General features: G+C 45.7%; 3 protein-coding genes across 4 annotated transcripts; all 3 read left to right on the plus strand.

Annotated features, from left to right (window-relative positions):
• The first annotated feature begins 917 nt into the window (after positions 1 to 917).
• On the plus strand, positions 918 to 13,200 carry prkcda (protein kinase C, delta a). 2 transcript variants are annotated; one of them, XM_053868695.1, is made up of 18 exons: positions 918 to 1,023; positions 3,897 to 4,026; positions 4,097 to 4,296; positions 4,366 to 4,432; positions 5,148 to 5,304; positions 5,447 to 5,478; positions 5,838 to 5,923; positions 6,303 to 6,432; positions 6,517 to 6,617; positions 7,041 to 7,137; positions 7,212 to 7,342; positions 8,739 to 8,912; positions 9,001 to 9,092; positions 10,652 to 10,714; positions 10,939 to 11,077; positions 11,152 to 11,340; positions 12,305 to 12,433; positions 12,511 to 13,200. In XM_053868695.1, exons 2-18 carry the CDS (start codon positions 3,918 to 3,920, stop codon positions 12,664 to 12,666), a joined length of 2,052 nt encoding a protein of 683 aa, XP_053724670.1. In that variant the 5' UTR covers positions 918 to 1,023; positions 3,897 to 3,917; the 3' UTR covers positions 12,667 to 13,200. The 2 variants fall into 2 exon arrangements, with proteins under 2 accessions (XP_053724670.1, XP_053724671.1); XM_053868696.1 differs by lacking the exon at positions 918 to 1,023 and adding an exon at positions 1,117 to 1,208.
• Positions 13,201 to 13,725: 525 nt separating this feature from the next.
• On the plus strand, positions 13,726 to 18,631 carry rft1 (RFT1 homolog). Its single transcript, XM_053868113.1, has 10 exons — positions 13,726 to 13,993; positions 14,059 to 14,144; positions 14,227 to 14,349; positions 14,586 to 14,877; positions 15,030 to 15,164; positions 16,588 to 16,848; positions 16,913 to 17,057; positions 17,763 to 17,868; positions 17,928 to 18,177; positions 18,238 to 18,631. The coding sequence occupies exons 1-10, from the start codon at positions 13,907 to 13,909 to the stop codon at positions 18,400 to 18,402; spliced, it is 1,650 nt and encodes a 549-aa protein (XP_053724088.1). The 5' UTR covers positions 13,726 to 13,906; the 3' UTR covers positions 18,403 to 18,631.
• A 201-nt stretch (positions 18,632 to 18,832) lies between these two features.
• Positions 18,833 to 20,490, plus strand: mustn1a (musculoskeletal, embryonic nuclear protein 1a). The gene is made up of 3 exons (XM_053868114.1): positions 18,833 to 19,954; positions 20,018 to 20,162; positions 20,281 to 20,490. Exons 1-3 carry the CDS (start codon positions 19,946 to 19,948, stop codon positions 20,379 to 20,381), a joined length of 255 nt encoding a protein of 84 aa, XP_053724089.1. The 5' UTR covers positions 18,833 to 19,945; the 3' UTR covers positions 20,382 to 20,490.
• The last annotated feature ends 634 nt before the right edge of the window (positions 20,491 to 21,124 follow it).

Here is a 21,124-nt window from a genome sequence, read left to right on the forward strand (position 1 = left end):
CATTGTTCGTGTTGGTTCAGTTGTTGTACTCGAGAGGGTCTGGTTAGTATTAACGGTGGTGACGTGCAGATCGATCCTGAAATATCGATACCTCCGATACCCGAGCTTGATTCTCTAAAATCGAGTCTCAAACCCAAATATCGATACTTTCAATACTTAAGTATTTTTGAGGTAATGTCTATTCTTAACAGGAACAGGAAGAAAAGTAGCTAAACTATTGAGATCCTGCCTAGACACATGGTTGGTGGGAACTACTTTTCTTCCGCCCGTTATGTATAGGCAGGCAGGCAGGCTATATCCAGGTAAAAAATAATATAATAATAATTAAGTAATAGTATGTGTATTGCTGAAATAATCTCACCCATCCCAACTTTAGCCTAAATTAATTCATGTAAGGATTCCATGGTAGTTCACCATTTAAAGTAGGTCTTTTAAATTATACAGTCCAATGACAATAAAACAACTTTGGTGAAAATCGTACTAGAAAAGACACAAGTTTATCTACCAAATATTGTATTATATATATATATATATATATATATATATATATATATATATATATATATATATATATATATATATACTTCAACAGTGCAATTACAATGGCATTATTTGTTTAAATATTTTACCAGCAATTTCAGTTTTGAGTTGCCAGTATAATAGTTGTTTGTAGTTGATTGTAGTTTGTAGTTGAACCTAATATCGTATCAATATCGATATCGCCGATACCACCCTGAATATTACTCGAATCGAAAAGGAAATCATTGGAATCGGTGTCGATGAGCGCGTGCAGGGTCTGCCGCGCTGGAAGCGGGTCTCTCCACCCTCCCGCCCCCCTCCCACACACACACACACACACACACACACCCTCCCTCCGCGGGCACGTGCGTGCACGAAGCAGCGAAGCGTCACACACGGCCGGGAGCGCGCGCCACACTTCCTCAACCGACTGAATCCGAGAAAAGAAGAGAAAGAGAAGCGTGGTCGGGCGGAAGACGGGCATCTCCACCGGTTCCGGACGAGGTGAGGACGCCGTGTTGGGCGGTGTGGCCGTGCGGAGTTGCCGAAAACTTCCCGCCGACGTGTCTCCGCTGTAATTACGGTCCACGCGACGATGCCAAGTCCGCGGTGAAAGTTCTTTCAGTGAGGCGTTTGCGCCGCTGACTCTTCCTCAGCGTCCAGAAGCAGGAGCCTTTCTTAAGCGACAGGTTCGTGAGCAGCTGAACAACGAGGCAGTTCTCAACTCGTCCCCGGGAACCGTCCGCTCTTGAAGCAGTCGGTGTATCGTTGTTGATACGCGTTAGCGAGAGGCTCAACACACGCGGTGTTGTCACAGTTGTTGCTGCACCTCGTGTCGACATTTAAAGTTCCCCTTCTGCTGCAGGTTCGCCTCAGTGTGCCGACACTTTGCCGTATGAACGAAAGGCGTGTCGTTGTCCAAAAAGTACCGTGGTGTCCTTGCGCACCACTTGCTTCACTCTCGGAAATGATGCAAACAGATGTCAGACTAACAGCTGATGGACACTTCTCCCAGCTTGTCTCTGTTTTTCAGTTCACTCTGTACTGCAGTTTAATCGCGTGTTTATGTCTAATGGAGGTGAGTCAGTGTGTAATGCAAACTTTTGAAGGACTCCACTTATTTCCCAGAAATTCTTAATTATTATTATGTATTTATTATTTGTCTGGGAAAGTTATCATGAGAAATCGTGGGGCTAAAGTGTTTATTAAAACAGAAATATTTCAGATGTTGTTTTGCTAGTTTCCAATGCCTCATGCATCAGGATCCTGCTGCAACGTTTGGTGCACTGTTATCTGTAATGGGATGACTGACCTGAACTCTGCATGTCAGGGACCCGTTTCTCAGGAGGGCCACATTTGAGATGAATGATGTCAACTGTTCTGCTGACATTCCTTCAAGCACATTGAACTATTCCATGAAAAGTGCAATTGAAGAATCAAACTAACAAAAATACTTTTCATATCTTAAGGTTGCATATGAATAAAAGAAAACATTTTACACATATGAAGTGAATGTCATCCAATGAGTTTGGGTCACGTAGACCCATGTGGCGGCACTTGTATTTCACCGTATATATTGGATCGCAGAGGTAGAGACGCTGTGTGAGTTATGCTGAGTGGTTGTGTGCGATCTGATGCAAATGGTCCTCAGTCCTGACTTTGAACACCCCTGTACTGGTTTATGCATCTGTCAGTCGAACATCTATCGTGAAGGTGAAATGTCAGGGTTTTCTGCAGGATGCTGGTTACTCATCGGGGTGACTGGCCCGCTGGGGGTTAAATTTAGGGTGTCTGCGACAGTGTGTGAGAAGGAGAGCGCGTGCCTCAGTGCGTTTACTTGTTTGCTGCTCTGGTAACAAACGGTGGTGTGGAATGTGTCTGTCTCCTGCTTCTATGCCCCAGTCCCACTGCTCGACAACACGGGTGGCGGTAATCCAGCGGCTGCATACGACAGTGCATCAGCTTTAGTGTGACCAGTATGAGCAGCTCAGAGCAGGGTTTGAAAACCCTGAATGTAATATGATTAATAAGAAAGCAGAGCAAACACATAAGTAGACCATGAGCTCAGGATCTTTTTTAGTAGGAAGCCAGATGGTTCAGTCATGAAAGTACATTTTCCTCAAAGATTCCAGATGTGGACGACTGTCAGACAGACATTCTAAGCGCAAATCGAAACTGCACGTGGACAGTCGTGAGCGTGACTCCCGCCCTCAGTCACACAGTGTGCCCGATATTGATTAACTCCCAGAGTCCCTGACAGCCCAGCGGCGGCTGGTGGACATGCTGGCTCTCATCCGCCGCCCACCCCGCCCCTTCCTTTTATGGCATTGGTTTAGTCTCCACTGTGAGTGCAAAGTTTTTTTCCCCTGTCTCACTGTTCTAGTGGGAGTGTGGGCGGGTCTGAGTTTAGCTCTGAATACCAGCTGAGGCGCTCTGCATGCTTGTGTTTGGATTAGTGACATGTTGAGGCTCGCTCCGAATCTGTAGCAGAGACAAAAACACCTCCACTCTTTCGGCTGTGGCTTTCTGGACAAAGAGAAAAAACGGTCGATTGAAGGAACAGCCTGCTGCAGTCATTACAGGAGAACCTACCCCATCTGGTATGGTGAATGAAAAGTTGGAAATTAAGCGCTCTGCCTCTTAGTGTGTGTCATCGTTTGATATGTTTATTTCCTGCATCCACATAAACATGAAAAACGTGGGCGTCTGCTTATCTTGATCAGAACTGAATAGATGCCCTCAAGCGAACCTTTCGTCGAGTAGCTGTTCAAGTCAGCCGTGGGCTGATGTGGCATGTAAGAAATTGAAATTTCATTACCTCAGTTTGTCTCCAGTTGACTCATTGATATCAGCATTTAAAAGACAGGGCAATTTTGTTATCAGACAATCACAGCCAGCTGTGAATGAATAATGGAGAGACCTTCTTCACCCAGAGTGACGATTTGATCTCACTGCTCCTGGCAGTAAACTGGTACCAAAAACATTCAAAGGTTGTGCTAGTGACTGACCCCGGCTGGCGGCTTTCGTGACTTGATTTTTGTTATCTCTCTTTTATCATCAAGTCCAGTTAAGGACTCATAGTTTATCAGCGACCTCTGAGTTCAACACCATTTAAAGAGGAAGTGACCCCTCTCATGGACGCAAGAGGATAATATGTCTGGAAATAGTGCTACGAGTTTATTTGGGTCAGAGTTTGAGAAATATAAGAATATAAAATAAAATTCCGAGCTACAACAATGCTTTATTTTCCCGTGATGATCTTTGAAGGTGTTAATCTCCTCTGTTAATATCAGAAGTGGTGTTTACTGACGCCAGTGCTAACGTACCATCCCTTGTAATGGATGACAGCAGTGTGACACCATGTTAACTCTTCTCAGGGTTCCCTGGTTCTGGTTACCATGCCTCCTTTCCTGAGGATCTCCTTCAACGCCTTCGACCTGGGCATCCTGCCTGCCCCGGTCGAGTCGCCCTTCTGTGCCATCAAGATCAAGGAGGCCTTGACAACAGGTATTCTGCTGTTCCCTTCAGAGTTCTCCACCACTTGCCAGTGTGCCACATACTCTTCTGTTTTCTCAAGAACGGGGTAAAACCCTGGTTCAACGGAAGCCCACCATGTACCCTGCCTGGAAGTCCTGTTTTGACGCCCACATATATGAGGGCCGTGTACTTGAGGTACTCCTGATGAAGACAGCTGAGGAGTCTCTGGCCGAGGTCACCGTTGGCGTGTCTGTACTCGCTGAGCGCTGCAAGAAGGCTAATGGCCGAGCGGAATTCTGGGTAGGACACTTTCACCTCTGAGAACTCCATTTCTAGGTTTTATTTCAAGCGTGGTCTTGGTGTGTTCAGGTGGACCTTCATCCTTCTGGAAAAGTCATGATGGCAGTGCAGTATTTTCTGGAGGGAGTGGATGCAGGTAGGGACTCTCTTTAGTGTGTGTTCAAAGGTGTTGCATTGTCTGTCAAAAGCATCCAGCCATCCATCCTCATCTGCTTATCAAATGCAACATCCACCAGCTTCCAAGCCAATGAATGATCTCATCCTTTAAACCTGGTCCTGGTGCCATTCTAATGCGAATGCTAATGCCTCCTCCTGCACGATATAGAATTTTTTTTTCTTCTTTATTATATAGTTATATATATTGCTATAGTGACTTGTACTAAGGAGAATTCTCACTAGATAAATTGTATAGTGATGTTTGGAAAGAAAAGTTGATTTTTGTAGATCTCAAACAAGTAACAAATTTACAAAGTAGGTAAAAATGACAGAAATATGGGAAATAAATATGAAAGAATGAAAACGACAGACTAATTCAGTTACCAGGGAGAGTGCCGGCTGATTGAGTTCCTTTATGCAACTCTGGATCTCCAATAAACGTTGTAATTTATTATTATTATTCTTATTGTTGCGCTGCCTGAGAGCTGACTGCTCTGTTAAAAGAGATTTCTTAGTGATTCTGCAGTACATATAAGTTGAAAAGCCCAAAAAAAGGAAGGAAGAGGCTGCGCTGCTATGATGTGACTATCACGATGACAATGTTTAAAGTGACGGACATTGCATGAAATGGTTCATCAGGTGTTCAGTATGGTCAGTGATATGCAACACTAATAGTTTGAATGTGTATTTTGAAGAAAACAAGCAGGCTGCTCAAGAAGCGGAAGGCCCCACCCTGAACCGTAGAAGAGGAGCCATTAAACAGGCCAAGATCCACTTCATCAAGAACCACGAGTTCATCGCCACCTTCTTCAGACAGCCCACTTTCTGTTCGGTGTGCAGAGAGTTTGTGTGGTTAGTTATGCTAAATACACGTTGTTGTGTTTGCGTGACATACTGTGTTGGGTGATAATGGTGGAGTCTGGACAAAAATTGCAGTTTGTCTGCTCATTTTTGTATTTTAATCTTCTGCACTTTGTCTTTAATGTACCTACAGGGGACTCAACAAACAAGGCTACAAATGCAGACGTAAGTATCCAAGTTTCATGGTTCACAGATATTCAGCAGTGGTCACAGCTACTATGTGCAAATGTACGACAATCATCGTTATACATTTAAGTTAAACGTCGTCAGGATGAAACCTCTCCACTGATAGTGATACAAAAACACAGTCACATGGTCTGACCCAGACTGGAGAAAGCGTGTGCAACATGTGAAACATGTGCAGACTCGAAAACTCAATGCATACTTGATGGTAGTTTGGTCTAATGTGGCAAATAACATGTGTTTTAAATGAAAAACACCTTCATTGTGTTAATGCCAGTAATCACGCACCTTATTTTTCAAAGGTATTACACTAAAATTGTTTCATTTTCCCTGCTTTTCAGAGTGCAACGCGGCCATACACAAGAAATGCATCGACAAAATCATCGGCAGATGCACTGGTACTGCTGCCAACAGCCGGGATACGGTGGTACGCGACACGTCTGCTGCACCCAGTGATCTGGAGTGTATTTCATATCTAGTCTTCGACACCCGTGTGTGTGTTCAGGCAAAAGAGATTTCAGTCAATGCGTGTTTAGAACAGGAAAGACAATTGGTGATTAATGGAAAAAAACAAGACATGGGGGTGGGGCTGTGTCACTCCTGTGGAGGGGGTGTGTCCCTTGGAGATAAAGACACCAGAGGTTGTCCTGCAGAGGAAGCATAAATGTAGGCTTTCGCTCATTATCAGTGTAGGAAGAGAAGCAGGCATCGGAAACATGAGATAGGTAACCTCGACTTGAAACTCACCCGAGTGTCTGATGTGAATTTGTTTATTTATAATGATGATTGTCGTTTTCACTTTGCAGTTCCAGAAAGAGCGTTTTAAAATTGACATGCCTCACCGCTTCAAAAGTCACAACTACATGAGTCCCACCTTCTGTGACCACTGTGGAAGTCTGCTGTGGGGTCTGGTCAAACAAGGACTCAAATGTGAAGGTACAACTGTGATAACATTGTCTTCTTATCAGTTGCCAAATGGACTGCTGTCTGTCACTGGCCTTTTCTTGTGTGTGTGTGCAGACTGTTCCATGAACGTTCATCACAAGTGTCAGGACAAAGTCGCCAACCTGTGCGGGATCAACCAGAAACTTCTAGCCGAAGCGCTCAATCAAGTCAGTCAGGTGAGAACCTGGGGACTTCGGATCGGTGAACGCAGGACTTGAAAGAACTTCAATCAAATCAGATGAGAATTTTACTGTTCCTCTTTGAGCATGTGAGCTCACGTGTGAATGTGCAGTATATATTATTATCATTGATGTCAATGTATATGTCATAATTATTTTATCTGTGAGTAGCATGGACATTACGGATGACTGTCCCATTTATGACTAGCTTGGCATCAAAGAAGCCCACTCCAATATACTAAGCTTTTCCAGTGAGCCGTTTCAAAGGTAAAGTTGAAAATGTGGAGTGTTCGCCAGCAGCATCTTGAATATTGCTTGTCTGGAACAGAGAATGTGCCTAGAAGCGCATCTGGCACAAATCTTTGCCAAGTATTATTTTTGGATCGGTCGACTGATTTTTTTTTTTCTCTCTTTCCTCAGAAATCCTCAACTCGCCGGTCGGATCCAAATCTGCCCAATCTGTCTGATATTGGTATTTATGATGAGGTCAACAAGCTTGCTGGTCTGGACATCAGTGGTCAGTAAGGGCCGGAGAATACAGCACTTGACGTTAAGGAGGAAGAAGTTACAGCTTCTGTATGTTCTCACCAGACGGATCTCCGTATGGTCGACTGTGGGAGGGGTCGTGCCCTCAACCTCAGTCCCGCCTCACTCATCAGACCCGCATTAATGTGGACAACTTTGTCTTCCAAAAGGTCTTGGGAAAAGGCAGCTTTGGGAAGGTAAAAACACATCGTGTCTTTTCTTAATGTCAAATTCTTGTTGATTTTATACAGGAAAGTAATGTTTCCATACATACAGTGATGAAAAAAACAACCTTTACATTTTTGTAATTTTGTATCTCATAAATGAACATGAAAATTCGGGGTTTCAAATTGTATGGCTGCATTTTACAGGCACTACTTAATACAAATGTCTTATTTTTCAAGTTTATTGTTTACAAGAAAAACTAGCAAAGCAAAGGTGAGTTCAGTAGAACACATTTAATCCAGCACTGTGTGCATGTGCTCTGTCCAGAGAGAATGTTTTTGTTGAGGAACCAAACAAGGTTCTGTGCATAAACTGATGAGCAAATATTGAATTCAATCAGAAAACAAAGCAAAAAGCCAAAACAAAGACGACAAACAACAAAACTCCCATATGCCCCTCCCCCATTCCATCAACGTAGACACTGGTTAACTCTTTGACACCAGAATAGAAACAAATCACTGGTTTGTATGTAAACAAAGCAGGCAAAAAGACATTTTGTGCCTTTTTAAATTAAAGACCGGCTCGACATGCGACGCTGAATAATTTATTGGTTGTTTCAAAAGACTCTTGTATTAAAGTATTGATGACATTTTATGCAATTGATCAATTTGGTAAAGCTGGGTACAAATTATCTTAGCTTTTCTTTGACAGATTAGATCATGTGTTGTGCACCCTGCTCTTCTTAACTTCACCGGCACCAGTCCATCATGTTCATGTCTCACATTGGGGAGTCAGTTTTGGCAAACAACGGATGCCAGTGCAACAAGTGCATTTAAATGCACTTGTTGCACTGTCTTTGCTAAGTTGTATTTGTTCAGATTTTTGGTAAGCAAACACATATCTCAAGTTCATGACGTTTGATGCAAAATCATGTAGATTTATTGCCGGTCATACTTGATACTAGTGTCTTTTGACGTTGATCAAAGAGTCTCTAATAATATTGTTTGCATTGATCACAAAACCACAAGGATGTGCGTTATCTTATGAGCAAGTCTAAGTTATACCTTGAGACCTAAGGACCGTTGGTCTGGGGTTTTATTTCTCTATGCTGTGTAAGATAGGAAGGGCTTAGGATATTATTACTACATTTTGTCTTTGTAGTAGTACTTTTTGCAAACAAAGGTTATTATTACTTAATCATTATGACAGTTATGGCAGTTTGTTACTGGAGTACTACCTGTGAAAATATGCCATATTTTGCTGTCTTCTGAGACTAGTCTTTTTTGCATATTCATTGACTTGTTTCTATCTCAAATAGAATGTTTAACAAAGTTAGAAAAATTAAGATTATGGCGCTGAAAGTGGAATTCTCATGTCTGGACGTTGCAGAAACGTTAGCTAAACTCTGAGCTGTTTCTTTCTTCCCAGGTGCTGTTGGCAGAGCTGAAAGGGAGCGGAGAATATTTTGCTGTGAAGGCCCTGAAAAAAGACGTGGTGCTGATGGATGACGATGTGGAGTGCACCATGGTAGAGAAGAGAGTGTTGGCGTTGGCCTGGGACAACCCCTTCCTCACTCACCTCTACTCCACCTTCCAGACCAAGGTGATGCCTTTCTCCTGCTGGATTCTCAGCTGGCACGTCTTTCCTCACTCTCTCATTGTGTCCTTGAAATGTTACACTTGTTTTGCAGGAGCATCTGTTCTTTGTGATGGAGTACTTGAACGGCGGAGACCTGATGTTTCATATTCAGGAGAAAGGCCGTTTTGAGCTTTACAGAACCATGTGAGTCCCACCTATTCTACACACTTCACCAGTGTCAGCTGAGCTGAGTAGAGGCTCCTTGGAAAACAGTCACGTCAACAGAAAAGTCAGCGTTTACTTCTCAGAATCCTGACTCCATGATTCGGTGGGAGATTATCTGAGACCCTCAGCTGAGGAGCCTCGTGAGGATCTATGTAGGAAACTTTTTAAGAGGAGCTATCACTTTTCACCGCCCACCACTGGCCTCGTCGTCACGCTGCGGGAATCTCTCCAAAAACACACAATGGAGCGATTCGGAGAAGGCGTCGGGCTTGGTAGCGAGTGTTCTTCAAAATTAACTTACACAGATGGAAATAGGACCTGGAACTCACTTATCGTTTGTTTGACTTTGTTTTATGTGTGAATCAGTCAACATGAAATGCTGATCAGGATGCAGCTGCTCTCATCTCAGTCATCCTCCTCCACCTCGACCCATCTGGATCATCTGTTATCACATCTCTGAACGTCTTCTTTTGCCCGGTGCTTTCTATCATTCTCCATCCAGCATTTTCTATCGCTCCCCTCCACTTAGTCTGCCGCCCTAACTTACCTAAACCTCTCCACATGAGCTGTGCAACTCTGCTTCTTGGCTTCACATCAGAGCTCCTGTCTCTGAGCCATACATCATGGCAGGGCTCACTACTGCTCTATGACGCTTCCCTTTATCTCCAGCTGCCACCTTCTGTCACAGATCACATCTGACACTCGTCTCCATCTTCCCCAACCTGCGTGCACTCTCCTCTTCACCTCCGTCACTGTGGATGACTGATCCCTAACACTTTGTTGGAGTCCGGAACCTCACAAACAGTGAGCGATGCTGGTGTGAGTGGATTGCTAACATCTGAGTAGGATGAGCTGCCATGTTCAAGAGTGGCTTGGCAGTTCAACATGGCCACTCCCAGTAGGGCGTGCTGCACCGTCTGGTGTGAACAAGTGAGAGAATACTTTTGGTTGGCTTCATTATTATGTTGTTCACTCGTCTGTTTTGGAACACATTACCCAACGCTTTAGCTATTTTACGATAACTTCATTGAACGTTTTACCAGGCAGCTCTCTCTGCGACTATCACCTGATCTCCATGACAAATTCTCCTCATCGTGTTACACTCTGATGGCTCATTGATATTTGAATATTCACGATGATTGTTTGCTCCGTTGAGTAATGAGACAGTACTGCACCATGTCGAGTCACCTGATCTCACACGGATCCAAACGGGTTCTTGACATTTCCCAGACGCATGTGTTTGCAGCCAGCAGAACTTCAATAATGACTTTTCTTCATTGAGACCTGTCATTTGACGGCTCCCTCTTTATCTCAAGACGTGTCACCTGACCTGGCTCTGACAACAATGCCAAGGGAAGCGGCTCAGATATATTAGATTTCAGGACACAATCCGTCTCAGGTTTTGACGTCTACAAATTTTCTCCTCCATAATTCAGGTCTTTGGCAAAATAAGTGTGCAACTGATCTGGGGGTTACTTGATAGACTTTGTTTTATACCACGCAAACACAGCTGAGTGTCTCTATCACGTGCCTTTCAGGTTCTACGCTGCTGAGATCCTTTGTGGGCTCCAGTTTCTGCATTCCAAAGGGATCATCTACAGGTCAGCGCACAAAAGTCATTTGTTTTATTGACATGGAGGAGTGGAAAGGTTATTTTACAAATGCCTCATGAGGTTTATATTGGCGGGAGTGACAATATCTCCAAACCTTGATTCCTTTTCGATTATGGAGAACCATCTCATATGATATGTCCCTCTCCACTGGACCCCACAACCCTGGTTTACTGTGTGGAGTATTTTTAAGTGGTTTGTGACGTCTCTTCCAGGGATCTCAAACTAGACAATGTGATGTTGGACCAGGACGGACACATCAAGATTGCAGACTTTGGAATGTGTAAGGAGAACGTTATTGGAGAAAACCGAGCCACCACATTCTGTGGAACCCCTGACTACATTGCTCCAGAGGTGAAGGACCAAACCCAGCTCTCTTTTATCACTTGTCTGTTCAGAACTGAACGGTCTCTCTTCCCTCAACGTAGATCCTGCTGGGACAGAGCTACTCCTTCTCAGTCGACTGGTGGTCGTACGGAGTATTACTCTATGAAATGCTGGTGGGTCAGTCGCCTTTCCACGGAGACGACGAGGATGAGTTGTTCGAGTCCATCCGCATGGACACGCCGCACTATCCACGGTGGATCAGCAAGGAGGCCAAGGACCTGATGGAGAGGGTTCGTACCTGATCATTTTTTTATTTTCACTGCGTCAGGAGAATTGAAGTGTATTCAATGCCCTGAGTCACTTTGAAAGAAAGCTGTAGGTTGAAGGAGTCGCTGGGTCTTTTGTAGTGCCAGGAGGTGGTCAAGTGCTTATCACTGCAGCTCACAGCAGGTCCTCGTACTGAACCTCTGTACTGGTGTGCAGTTGCTCGCCTGACTTCACTGCCACAGTCCAGAAACATGCTTATTAGCATCATGATTTGAAGTCGCTCTTGAGTCCCCAACTTGACTAACAAACACAGCAATACTCTCACTTCTTCCTCTTTTACAGTTTCAACTTCATTTTTATTTCCTTCTCTGGTTGTCAGTGGTGCTGAGCTACAAATAGTCAATTCAACGACCGAAGCTGTGGACCGTGTGAAATTTGATTGAGGGGAACAACCTGACTGTAGAGTGTCTGGACGACCAGTTCACCGCCTTATATTCTGCACAACGTGCTGCATTTGTTTATATTTTATTCTCTACATATTTGGACTTATAGCTTCATTGGTTTGTTAATTCCTTTATGTCTTTGCTCTTAGTTTCTGACTTGCTCTTACTTTATACTCGTATATTTGTAATATATTTTGTGAGGTCAACATAACTTTACACAGTTTCAACACAATTTTATCAGTAAATCACGTGACCATTTTTATAGCCATTTCTGTGCAGGTGACTTACTTTGTTCAGTTTGAATATTTTCACTTCTGAGGTCTGAGTGTTTTATCCTGTCTTGAAATGAGAATATTGCTTCAGCAGCATTAACATTTAATCATTTTCATGAAAGTATCGAGTGTATTTACTGTTAGAAACGACTAGAGCTCTAAGGCATCCTGGAGCTCTGCTTGAGTTACTTTAATCTTATCTTGTTTTCAGACCAACTAGCTTAGCAAACTCACTCACTGACGTGTGCTCGCTGCTCTCCGATTTACTCCAGCTGTTTGAGAGAGATCCCACACGCAGACTTGGAATTGTGGGAAACATCCGCTCACACCCTTTCTTCAAGACTATCGACTGGCCAGCGCTGGAGAGGAGAGAGGTGGAGCCTCCATTCAAGCCCAAAGTGGTGCGTTAGACACTTGATGTTTCTAAGGGGTGACACCGACGCTCATGTTCACGTGATCCGTCTGCTGTCGCTCACAGAAAGCAGCGAACGATTGCAGCAACTTCGACCGCGAGTTCCTGAGCGAGAAGCCTCGACTGTCGTACAGCGACAAGACCTTGATCGACTCCATGGACCAGGCTGCGTTCGCTGGCTTTTCGTTCATCAACCCCAAGATGGAGCACCTGCTGGAGTAGCGTGACTCTTCACCTGGCACCCAGGAGTCATTCGCTGTGTCAAGCACTCTGAGTCCACCGAACCACCAACAGTATTGTATGAACCTATTTAAGTAACTGTTCAGTTCAGGTACATGTGAATATTTTATGGGTTGAAGCTAGCTCTTGTATTGGTGTTATTCTATTGGTGTGCATGCGTCTGTGTTGTGAGGGCTCGTTTTCAAAAGTCATATAAGGAACCATCCTTCTCCAGTCACATGAGAGGACAGTACATTGACTTGAAACCAGAAAAAAAAAACTCTCTTCATGTTTTGATGGATATTTTTTGGTTCCTGAAACATCACCTGTTGACTGGATCATCATGCTGTAAGAAGGTAAACATTGCAGTGCCATGTCAAGCTCAAATGAAAAGTCTGAGTAGCCAAGGGTACGTGACTGTGGCGAAGGTCAATGATATGTACATGAATGTGTAAATGCTTTAACATGTATATTGGTTCTCTGTGGATGTACCTTTTTTACCGTCTCCATATTTTATATCACATTAAAAAACACCATGTGATGACCTCACTGCTCTTCTGTCCTTAATATATATATATATATATATATATATATATGATGTAACCTCACCATGACTGTTGAAATGCTGGCATTGACTGACACTTCAGTACTGTTACTCCTTTTCCACTTCATTTACTTATTTATTCAGTCAACATTTTCTTTACATGAACTGTGGAGGTGGTGGCTGTTTAATCAGGACCTTACAAGTTTCCGTGTCCTCAGGAGTTTCCAATGTGAATTTCTAAATGTTAGGATATAATACAATATCACTTATATAATGTTTTTTTTCAAATCTAAAAAGAAATGTAGTCTTGAAAAAGATGCGCTTGTTCAGAAGCATGTTTTCATTTCTATAATTTAGTGTTATGTTCCACGGGTCAGCGAGTATTTATATTATTATTATACAGGTTGTTGACCCGCTTATAAACTCGCATACCTCTGCATCCTTACGCCTGGAGCTTAACGCGCCCCCAAGCGGCTGCGGCGTGGCGCAATTTGTTGACGTCATGACGTGGCGTCCAATGTGTACGGAAGTAAAATGGTTTCTTCTTCTGCCGAACTGGTTTCGCAACGAAACGCAAATATGACGTGTTTTTACAGAGGAGCGCCGGTCTGCGACGCATTCAACGTTTGAGGCGAATCGATTTGAAGCTAATGCGTTTATCATGACTTTAACGGCCGAGGACGCGCTCGTGGAGAGCAGATGAACCAGAGAGCGGAGTGCAGAATGAACTCCGAGGACGTCCTGAAGAGCGCCTCCACCCTGGCCTCATATAACGTGCTGCTTCAGGTACTCCGTCTCACAGCGAGGGGCTTCAAGGCAGTGTTGACTGGCTCTGTTGTGTTCGATGGCAGGTGGTGTTCCGGCTCCTAACCTTCTTACTGAACGCCTTCACCCTGCGCTTTGTGTCCAAAGAGCTGATCGGTGTGGTCAACGTCAGGTCGAGTCACGTGACGTCAGAAGATGAGCGGTGCTTGTCCCCTTGCTGACGTTGCCGATGTCGTGTTTGTTTCCTTGTGCAGGTTGACGCTTCTGTACTCCACCTTGGTGTTTTTGTCCCGCGAAGCTTTTCGTAGAGCGTGTCTGAGCGAGGGCTCTCTGACACCCCACAGATGGAGACTTGTCATCAACCTGCTGTGGCTGACGTGAGCTCTTTTATTCTGAAATTCACAATCAGATTTACTGCTAAGGTCAGCGAGGATGCCAGCGACTGGGAAAAGGTTCCATCGTGCAGTATTAAACACACGTAGTAATAATAATAATAGTAAATGTCCTTTATGTGAGAAGAGCCAGAGGATGTGGCCGCGTCAGGCCGACTGCAGCTTCCCTGAGGAACAGGATGTTGGTCCTCATGCCTTTGTTGTGCCGCCTGCTCTTTCAGGCTGCCCCTGGGTCTGCTGTGGGCAGTGCTGCTGGGGGGTGTGTGGCTGTGGCTCCTGGAGGCCCCTGACCCGGCGGCAGTGCCTTTCTACGGCCCGGCTGTGGTGGTCTTTGCCGTGGCAGGAGTGCAGGAGCTACTTGCCGAGCCTCTTTGGGTTCTGGCCCAGGCCCATATGTTTGTGCGGCTGAAGGTTGTGGCTGAGAGTTTGGCAATGATCGCCAAGTGCAGTGTGACGGTGGTGCTGGTGGTGGCGGCCAGCGACTGGGGCCTTTACATCTTCTCAGCAGCTCACGTAAGAAACATCTTCTGCTGGACTTGATTTCAACTGGACAGTTAGACGCATCTTTATGTTATTTGGAAATAAATAATAAGAAGAAGATAATATAAGTGACAGTAAGTCTGCAGAACTGGCTTGTTTAATGGTGTTATTTTGCCCTCCACCAGATGGTGTACACTGGGGTCCTGGTGCTCTCTTATCTGCTCTACTTTCTACGTTTTTTGGGCTCAGCCGAGGCTAAAAAGAGAAACTTTCCCTTGCGCTCTGCGAGTGATCTGCTGCCTCACAGCACTGATGGACAGGTACGTTACTCTTCTGTAACCACTGGTTTGTCAGATTTAAGTTATTTATCCAAGTCACCGTGCGTTACTTTTCTGTTATTTTCTGGCAAATAGCACAATACAGTGGAACCTCAGTTTTTGAACATCCCAGACTTTCGAGATATTTTTGCTTCTAATTTCAAACGAAAACACAGTCCGCACTGGACCATGGTGAAGTGTCACAGGGGAGGTGCTGGAGCGCTCACTCCAGGGTTTGATGTCCTGTTGTGGGCTGGAGCTGGGACAGGGATGAGGCCAGTCTGGGACAGAGCGTGACTTGGATTATGACTTTGTCACAGCCAAACTAGGCAGAAGCGCACATTCAGAGCTGGACACGCACCGGGCACCTCTTCCCTTCTGGAGAGACCTCACTCACTCGGCAACCCCTCCCACATGCAGCGGCCACACACATAGAGGAACAGCCACCTGCAGCACTCTACACTCCACATTCACTCCTACAAAAGACTATTTTAAGGCTTGGAACGCTTTATCTCTTTTTCCATTCATTGTAATGGGAAAAAATCGATTCAGATTTCGAGCAAATCGAACAGCCGTCTGGAACGGATTATGGTTGCGAACCGAGGTACCACTGTATTTGAATTTGCTTAATTCTGCTGCGTCTTGGGGCGTGACGTCATTGGAGGGCAGCTCATGTGTCAAGCTGCCTGTGACACATGCGTTTAATGTTTAAGCAACAAGAAATTTGCATGTGAGAACACTGCCTCTCGTTTCAATTTGTGGCTACTAAAGATGACAGTATTAAACCCTACGGATGTGCAGAAATGTTGAAAGAGCAAAGAAACAAAAAAATGTGCCAAAAAGTGCAGAGTCAAAACAATGAATTAGTTATTAAGTCACCTTGATAGGTTCAGACTCTTAATAAAATTAACCCGACCGCACTTTTCTGAATTGTTTTTTTGTCACGTTTGAGGCAGAAAGAAGGAGTTGCAGCCGCCTAAGTGCAGCTACTGCCCCCAGGTGGCCAACAGCTGACGTGACACATTGGCTTTGTATTCTAGCCTTGTAGTGGAAAAATGTTTTAAAAAAATTTGCCAACTTTTCTGACAAAAGAAGAACAACATGTGGCTTTCACAGGGAAAGAGATATTCATTTACATCCTTGGAATATTTGTGCGTGCGTGTGCGCGTGCGCGCGTGCGTGTGTATGTGGTTTCAGGTCCAACGTGTTAACACAGCACGACAAGATAAAATACGAACTGAGGTGGCGTTTTCATATGGAGCACCACCTCAGACGATGAGGGCTGGTGTCGGCTGCGAAATCTAACTTGTAATCTAACTTAGTTACTTTGAAAGTAATCGCTAAAGGGAGTCGTTTTCCGACGTAACTGTGGCAACACTGGACGTTTCCAGCAGAGCAACATGTGATGACTGGCGTGTGTCTGCAGCCCCTGGTGGACTGGAGCCTGGCCCGACTCACCTGGAGCTTCTTCAAACAGTCCTTCCTGAAGCAGATCCTGACAGAGGGCGAACGCTACGTCATGACCTTCCTCAATGTCCTCAGCTTCGGAGACCAGGGGGTCTATGACATCGTCAACAACCTGGGCTCCATGGTGGCCCGCTTCGTCTTCCTGCCCATCGAGGAGAGCTTCTACGTCTTCTTTGCCAAAGTCCTGGAGCGAGGCCTGGATGTCAACAGCCAGAAGAAGGTGCGCGGTGGTGACGGCGACCTCAGCAGAAAGGTGGTCCAAGCCCTGTGTTTGCTCTGTCCAGGAGGACGTGGGCATGGCCGCCCAGGTGCTGGAGAGTCTGCTGAAGCTGGTGCTGGTTATCGGCCTGATCATCACTGTCTTTGGATATTCCTACTCTCACCTGGCGCTGGATGTTTACGGCGGCTCTCTGCTCAGCACCGGAGCAGGTAAACAGAACCAGCTTTATTGCCACCAACTAGGACAGTGCTTTGGTACATGCAGTCATCGTGTATCGTGCAGTAATGAACAAAACAGAATAACATACAAAAATAAACAAAATACATAAATAAAAATAATAGAATGGTTGTGGTCTGGATGGACCGCAGCCTCCTGCCAGAGGGAAGAGCGACAACCTGTCCATGACCAGGGTGAGAAGGGTCGAAGGCTCCGATCCCACCTGCACATCAGACTCAAACAAACAGAATCGTGGTCAACTCTCTGACCTGCTGACTGACCTCAGCGAGCTGCCGTTAATAAGGAAGCAAATGTGAACGGTTTCAAACCAAATACGTCCTCGTCTCAGCAGCTACAGCACATACCTGCTCCAGTGGAAACATGACAGACCCTTTTTGAGCTTCATCTGAATACAGTTTCTCACTTGATTCTCCAGTGAACATGATGTTGAAACACTGTGTTTTGGCTTGTGACTGGTGGCAGAGACAAGGTGCTCCTCCCCAGTGACAGTGATAGATCCTGTTCCAGCTGCAACCTCGGCTGCGTCAGAGCTCATGGCCGCTTGTGTGACCTGTGTTTGGCAGTGCTTGGTTGAGAAGAAACACTGAGCTGAAGAAATGAATTTCAAATAATAGACTTCTGGCTGAAATGGTCTCAGCTGAGTTGACGGTTTGGCCTCTCTCCTCACGCCTCTGCAGGTCCCACTCTGCTGCGCTGCTACAGCTGCTACGTGCTGCTGCTGGCCGTGAACGGTGTCACCGAGTGCTTCGTGTTCGCCGCCATGAGCCAACGGGAGGTGGACAGGTACAAAGCTTGTGACCAGGAGCTGCGTGTCGGCTACTGACGGCACCTTGTCCTTCCAGCTACAACCTGGTGATGCTGGCTCTGTCCGTGTCCTTCCTCTTCCTCTCCTACCTTCTGACCGGGTGGGCGGGAGCCGTGGGCTTCATCCTGGCCAACTGCATCAACATGGGCCTGCGGATCGTCCACAGCCTCCTCTTCATCCACCGCTACTTCCAGCCCAGCGCCTGGAGCCCACTGCGAGGCCTGGCGCCTGCTCCGCCGCTGCTGCTCTCCCTGGCTCTGTCTGCGGTGGCCACGGCAGCCAGCGAGGTAACACTGGCGCTTCCCGCCTCATGATCCCTGCTTGACTCCTGTCTCTCTCTCCACCAGAGTCTTTTCTGCTGCCACAGTGGTTGGCTCTGGAGACTGGTCCACGTCGGCGTGGGAGCCCTTTGTCTTCTAGGGGTCCTCACAACTGTTTTACTGACGGAAACCAGACTCATCCAGTTTGTCAGGACTCATCTTCTGCCCCGCTACAGGACCAAAAAGACTTGAAGAGGATGAGGAAAGTACAGTGTTCCGACTCTGGACACCTGCCGTGGCTTTGTATGGCACCACAGCTCAGGAGGTGCAATCGTGTGGAAGAAAACAAAACAGCTGCCTCCAGATTTGAACAGATATTTTTACAAATGTTCATCATTTTGTCATCATCATGTTAAAGTGAATCAAGTTTACCAAGCACAGAGAACCAGTGGACCAGGATTAAATCATGTGACAAACCGTTTTGTGTTTGTCCTTTTCATGCATTAAGAGATTCATTTAAATCTGCTCGTGTACCACCTGAGCGACGGGTTTGAGCCTGGGCCAGAGGAGGGACTGGATCAGGAAAAAAATGAGAGGGTTCATTGGAGGGTTTGTAATGGATTAATGGCATCTTAATGTTTGTCACCACGACTTCATTTTTCTGGTTTTACTCTGAGGTTCCTTTTATTTAACTGACTCATTTTGTCTCCTTCATCGTGGTTGTTTCAGCAGTGACATCGGATTAGTCAGTGTTTTTGCATCAGTTAATGATTTTTGACTGCGATTAGTTAATCTAAATTAATCTAAAAGCCCTCACTTGAGCAACACCAGTTCACACTTGTGAGAACACACCAAAACTAAACTAGATTATCTTTCCATCATGGTGATTTTTGAGAGCGTGTATTGAGCTAAACCGAGCTCAGGGTCAGGGTCGGTGGCCCATGGTCACCTCTGTGCTGTTCTCTGCCTCGTGTCTGAGCTCCCTCCAGGTTTCCTCCTGCAGCTGTGGAACTGCAGTGGCTCTCCAAACGCAGTGCTGCCGACTGCAGCATCTGACCTTTCACTGAGTCCTGAAGTTGCCTTCAGGTCAACTTTAAATTTCCTTTGAAGTTGAGCTGTGGTTTAAAGCTTCATCTAGTCATCTTCATGAGAAAAATCGAATGTCCACTTCTTCTTTCCAACAGGAGGTGAGGAGTGTTTTCAGCAGAGTGGCGCGGTGTGTGTGTGATGGGGTGATGGAAGGGGAGAGGGATCTGCTCTCGGCCCCTTCGTGTTTGCAGCTGGGATGAGTGTGAATGATGATGACGTGATGGGGAAAAGAAAGGATGGAGCGGTGGAGGTCTGCCAGGGCGAAGCAGCAGTGAGCACAGATGAGTTCACTGTCTTCTTAGGAGCTCGTGAGACGCTGACTCTGATCTAGAAAAGATGGAGGAGGCCAAACGGAGATGTCGGACAATGCTCTACGTTTTCAGAGCTGTAGCTGCGGGAATGTGAGGCCCGTTGCTTTGCAGCTGTTGTAGTGCGTTATGGGGCTGGACATGGGCCATTGAAGCCTCATTTGTTGCTTTGGTTGAGCTCCATGACTTCATGTTGGTCTTCTATCGTCATGTTTGCATGGCCAAACTGTGTGCTGTTAGCATCTCACTTCCAATGAAAAACTGTGGCTTTAACTGTAATTCGATATCAGACATGGGAGGAGACTTGCTTCTCATGATGTCAGAAGCAGAGACTCGGCGCTGTGCCGTGAGGAGACAGAGCTGGCAGAGCAAAGGACAAAGCACGGCGTGTCACCAGCATGTCTGGGGTGAGGACCTTTGCTGAGATGATCAGTGAAACAGAAGTGACTGATGTCTGTCGTGGTCTCCAGTCAGAGCAGCAGCAGCAGCAGCAGCAGCAGGAGGAGAAGGTGCGGCGCCCTGACCTGACTGAAGAAGAGCTTCACCAAGGCAGGAATAAACTGGGCTTGTGTGGACCAGCCAAGAGCAAGACCTTTGAGGTCATGGAGGAGTGCGGTGAGTCTGGTGCTGATCACCGTGGCTGCCTGTCAAGTTTCCACTCCATATACAGAGGTCTCACAGCAGCTGTGAGAGGACCTTCCGCTGGATGGTATTTCTGTCTTCTGCTCCACAGAGAAAATGGGAAAAGCTGCGCCATCCGTCTTCAGCAGAGGAAGCTCTGGGAAGGAGACGGTTTTAAACACCCGCACCACCAAAGCAGCCCACAGGAAGTAGAAAGAGATCTGCTCAGGGTTTGAAGTTCTCTTCCCTCTCGGTCATGAACAGATGAAATCCTGATCTCTATCCAACTTTTGACGCGTGTATGAGTCATCTTATTACAACATAAAGCCATATTGAGTTAACAGAGTTGTGGAACTTGACTTTCTACACACACCACCGGACTCATTTGCCACATTGGAGCCAGACATTGCAGTGATGAAAGTAACTGTACTTTCAAAGTTTTTCAAACTACACCGAGGTTCACTTAAACCATCGACAAGAATTCGACTGTGACGTCATATTCGATGTTGAGGGCAAAACTTGATGACCAAAACAAAGATGGACTCGGTCCGAATTGTTTGTATTTTTATTTCCACATTAGTGTAGACGAATAAGTCCTAACAGAATGAAACATTTCCATTCGTTTTGAAGCAGAATAAAAATACGAACGTTAAGTCTTTTTGGAAACGAAGCGTAATTAAACACTGCCACCTGGTGGTCTTTTTCAGAAATAACAGTGGACCACACTCGAACTGTGGAACCGCACTTGAGAGGTTGCAAATAAAAAAATAAAAAAATGAATACACATATGCAGAAGGTCAACCGCACCAACGGCGAGGTCATGCTCCGGCTGTCATGAACATGAACTAATGTGTGGCCCCGCAGGACTCAGGAAACAGAACAGGCTGCGCTGATGGGAAGGAGCATCAACATGGCTGTCAGCGACTGGAGCAGACACAGTGGGAGTGGGCTTTGTT

This window comes from Synchiropus splendidus, chromosome 6 (genome assembly GCF_027744825.2).
Source record: "Synchiropus splendidus isolate RoL2022-P1 chromosome 6, RoL_Sspl_1.0, whole genome shotgun sequence".
In the NCBI taxonomy this organism is placed as follows: domain Eukaryota; kingdom Metazoa; phylum Chordata; class Actinopteri; order Syngnathiformes; family Callionymidae; genus Synchiropus; species Synchiropus splendidus.

Coding starts and splice junctions, on each gene's coding strand:
- prkcda (XM_053868695.1), top strand. CDS start 3,918: ATGCCTCCTTTCCTGAGGATCTCCTTCAACGCCTTCGACCTGGGCATC. Junction 4,297..4,365: donor ATGGCCGAGCGGAATTCTGG/GTAGGACACTTT, acceptor TGGTGTGTTCAG/GTGGACCTTCATCCTTCTGG. Junction 7,138..7,211: donor TGCTGGTCTGGACATCAGTG/GTCAGTAAGGGC, acceptor TGTTCTCACCAG/ACGGATCTCCGTATGGTCGA.
- rft1 (XM_053868113.1), top strand. CDS start 13,907: ATGAACCAGAGAGCGGAGTGCAGAATGAACTCCGAGGACGTCCTGAAG. Junction 15,165..16,587: donor CTCACAGCACTGATGGACAG/GTACGTTACTCT, acceptor GTGTGTCTGCAG/CCCCTGGTGGACTGGAGCCT. Junction 17,058..17,762: donor TCTGCTCAGCACCGGAGCAG/GTAAACAGAACC, acceptor ACGCCTCTGCAG/GTCCCACTCTGCTGCGCTGC.
- mustn1a (XM_053868114.1), top strand. Junction 20,163..20,280: donor TGAGGTCATGGAGGAGTGCG/GTGAGTCTGGTG, acceptor TCTGCTCCACAG/AGAAAATGGGAAAAGCTGCG.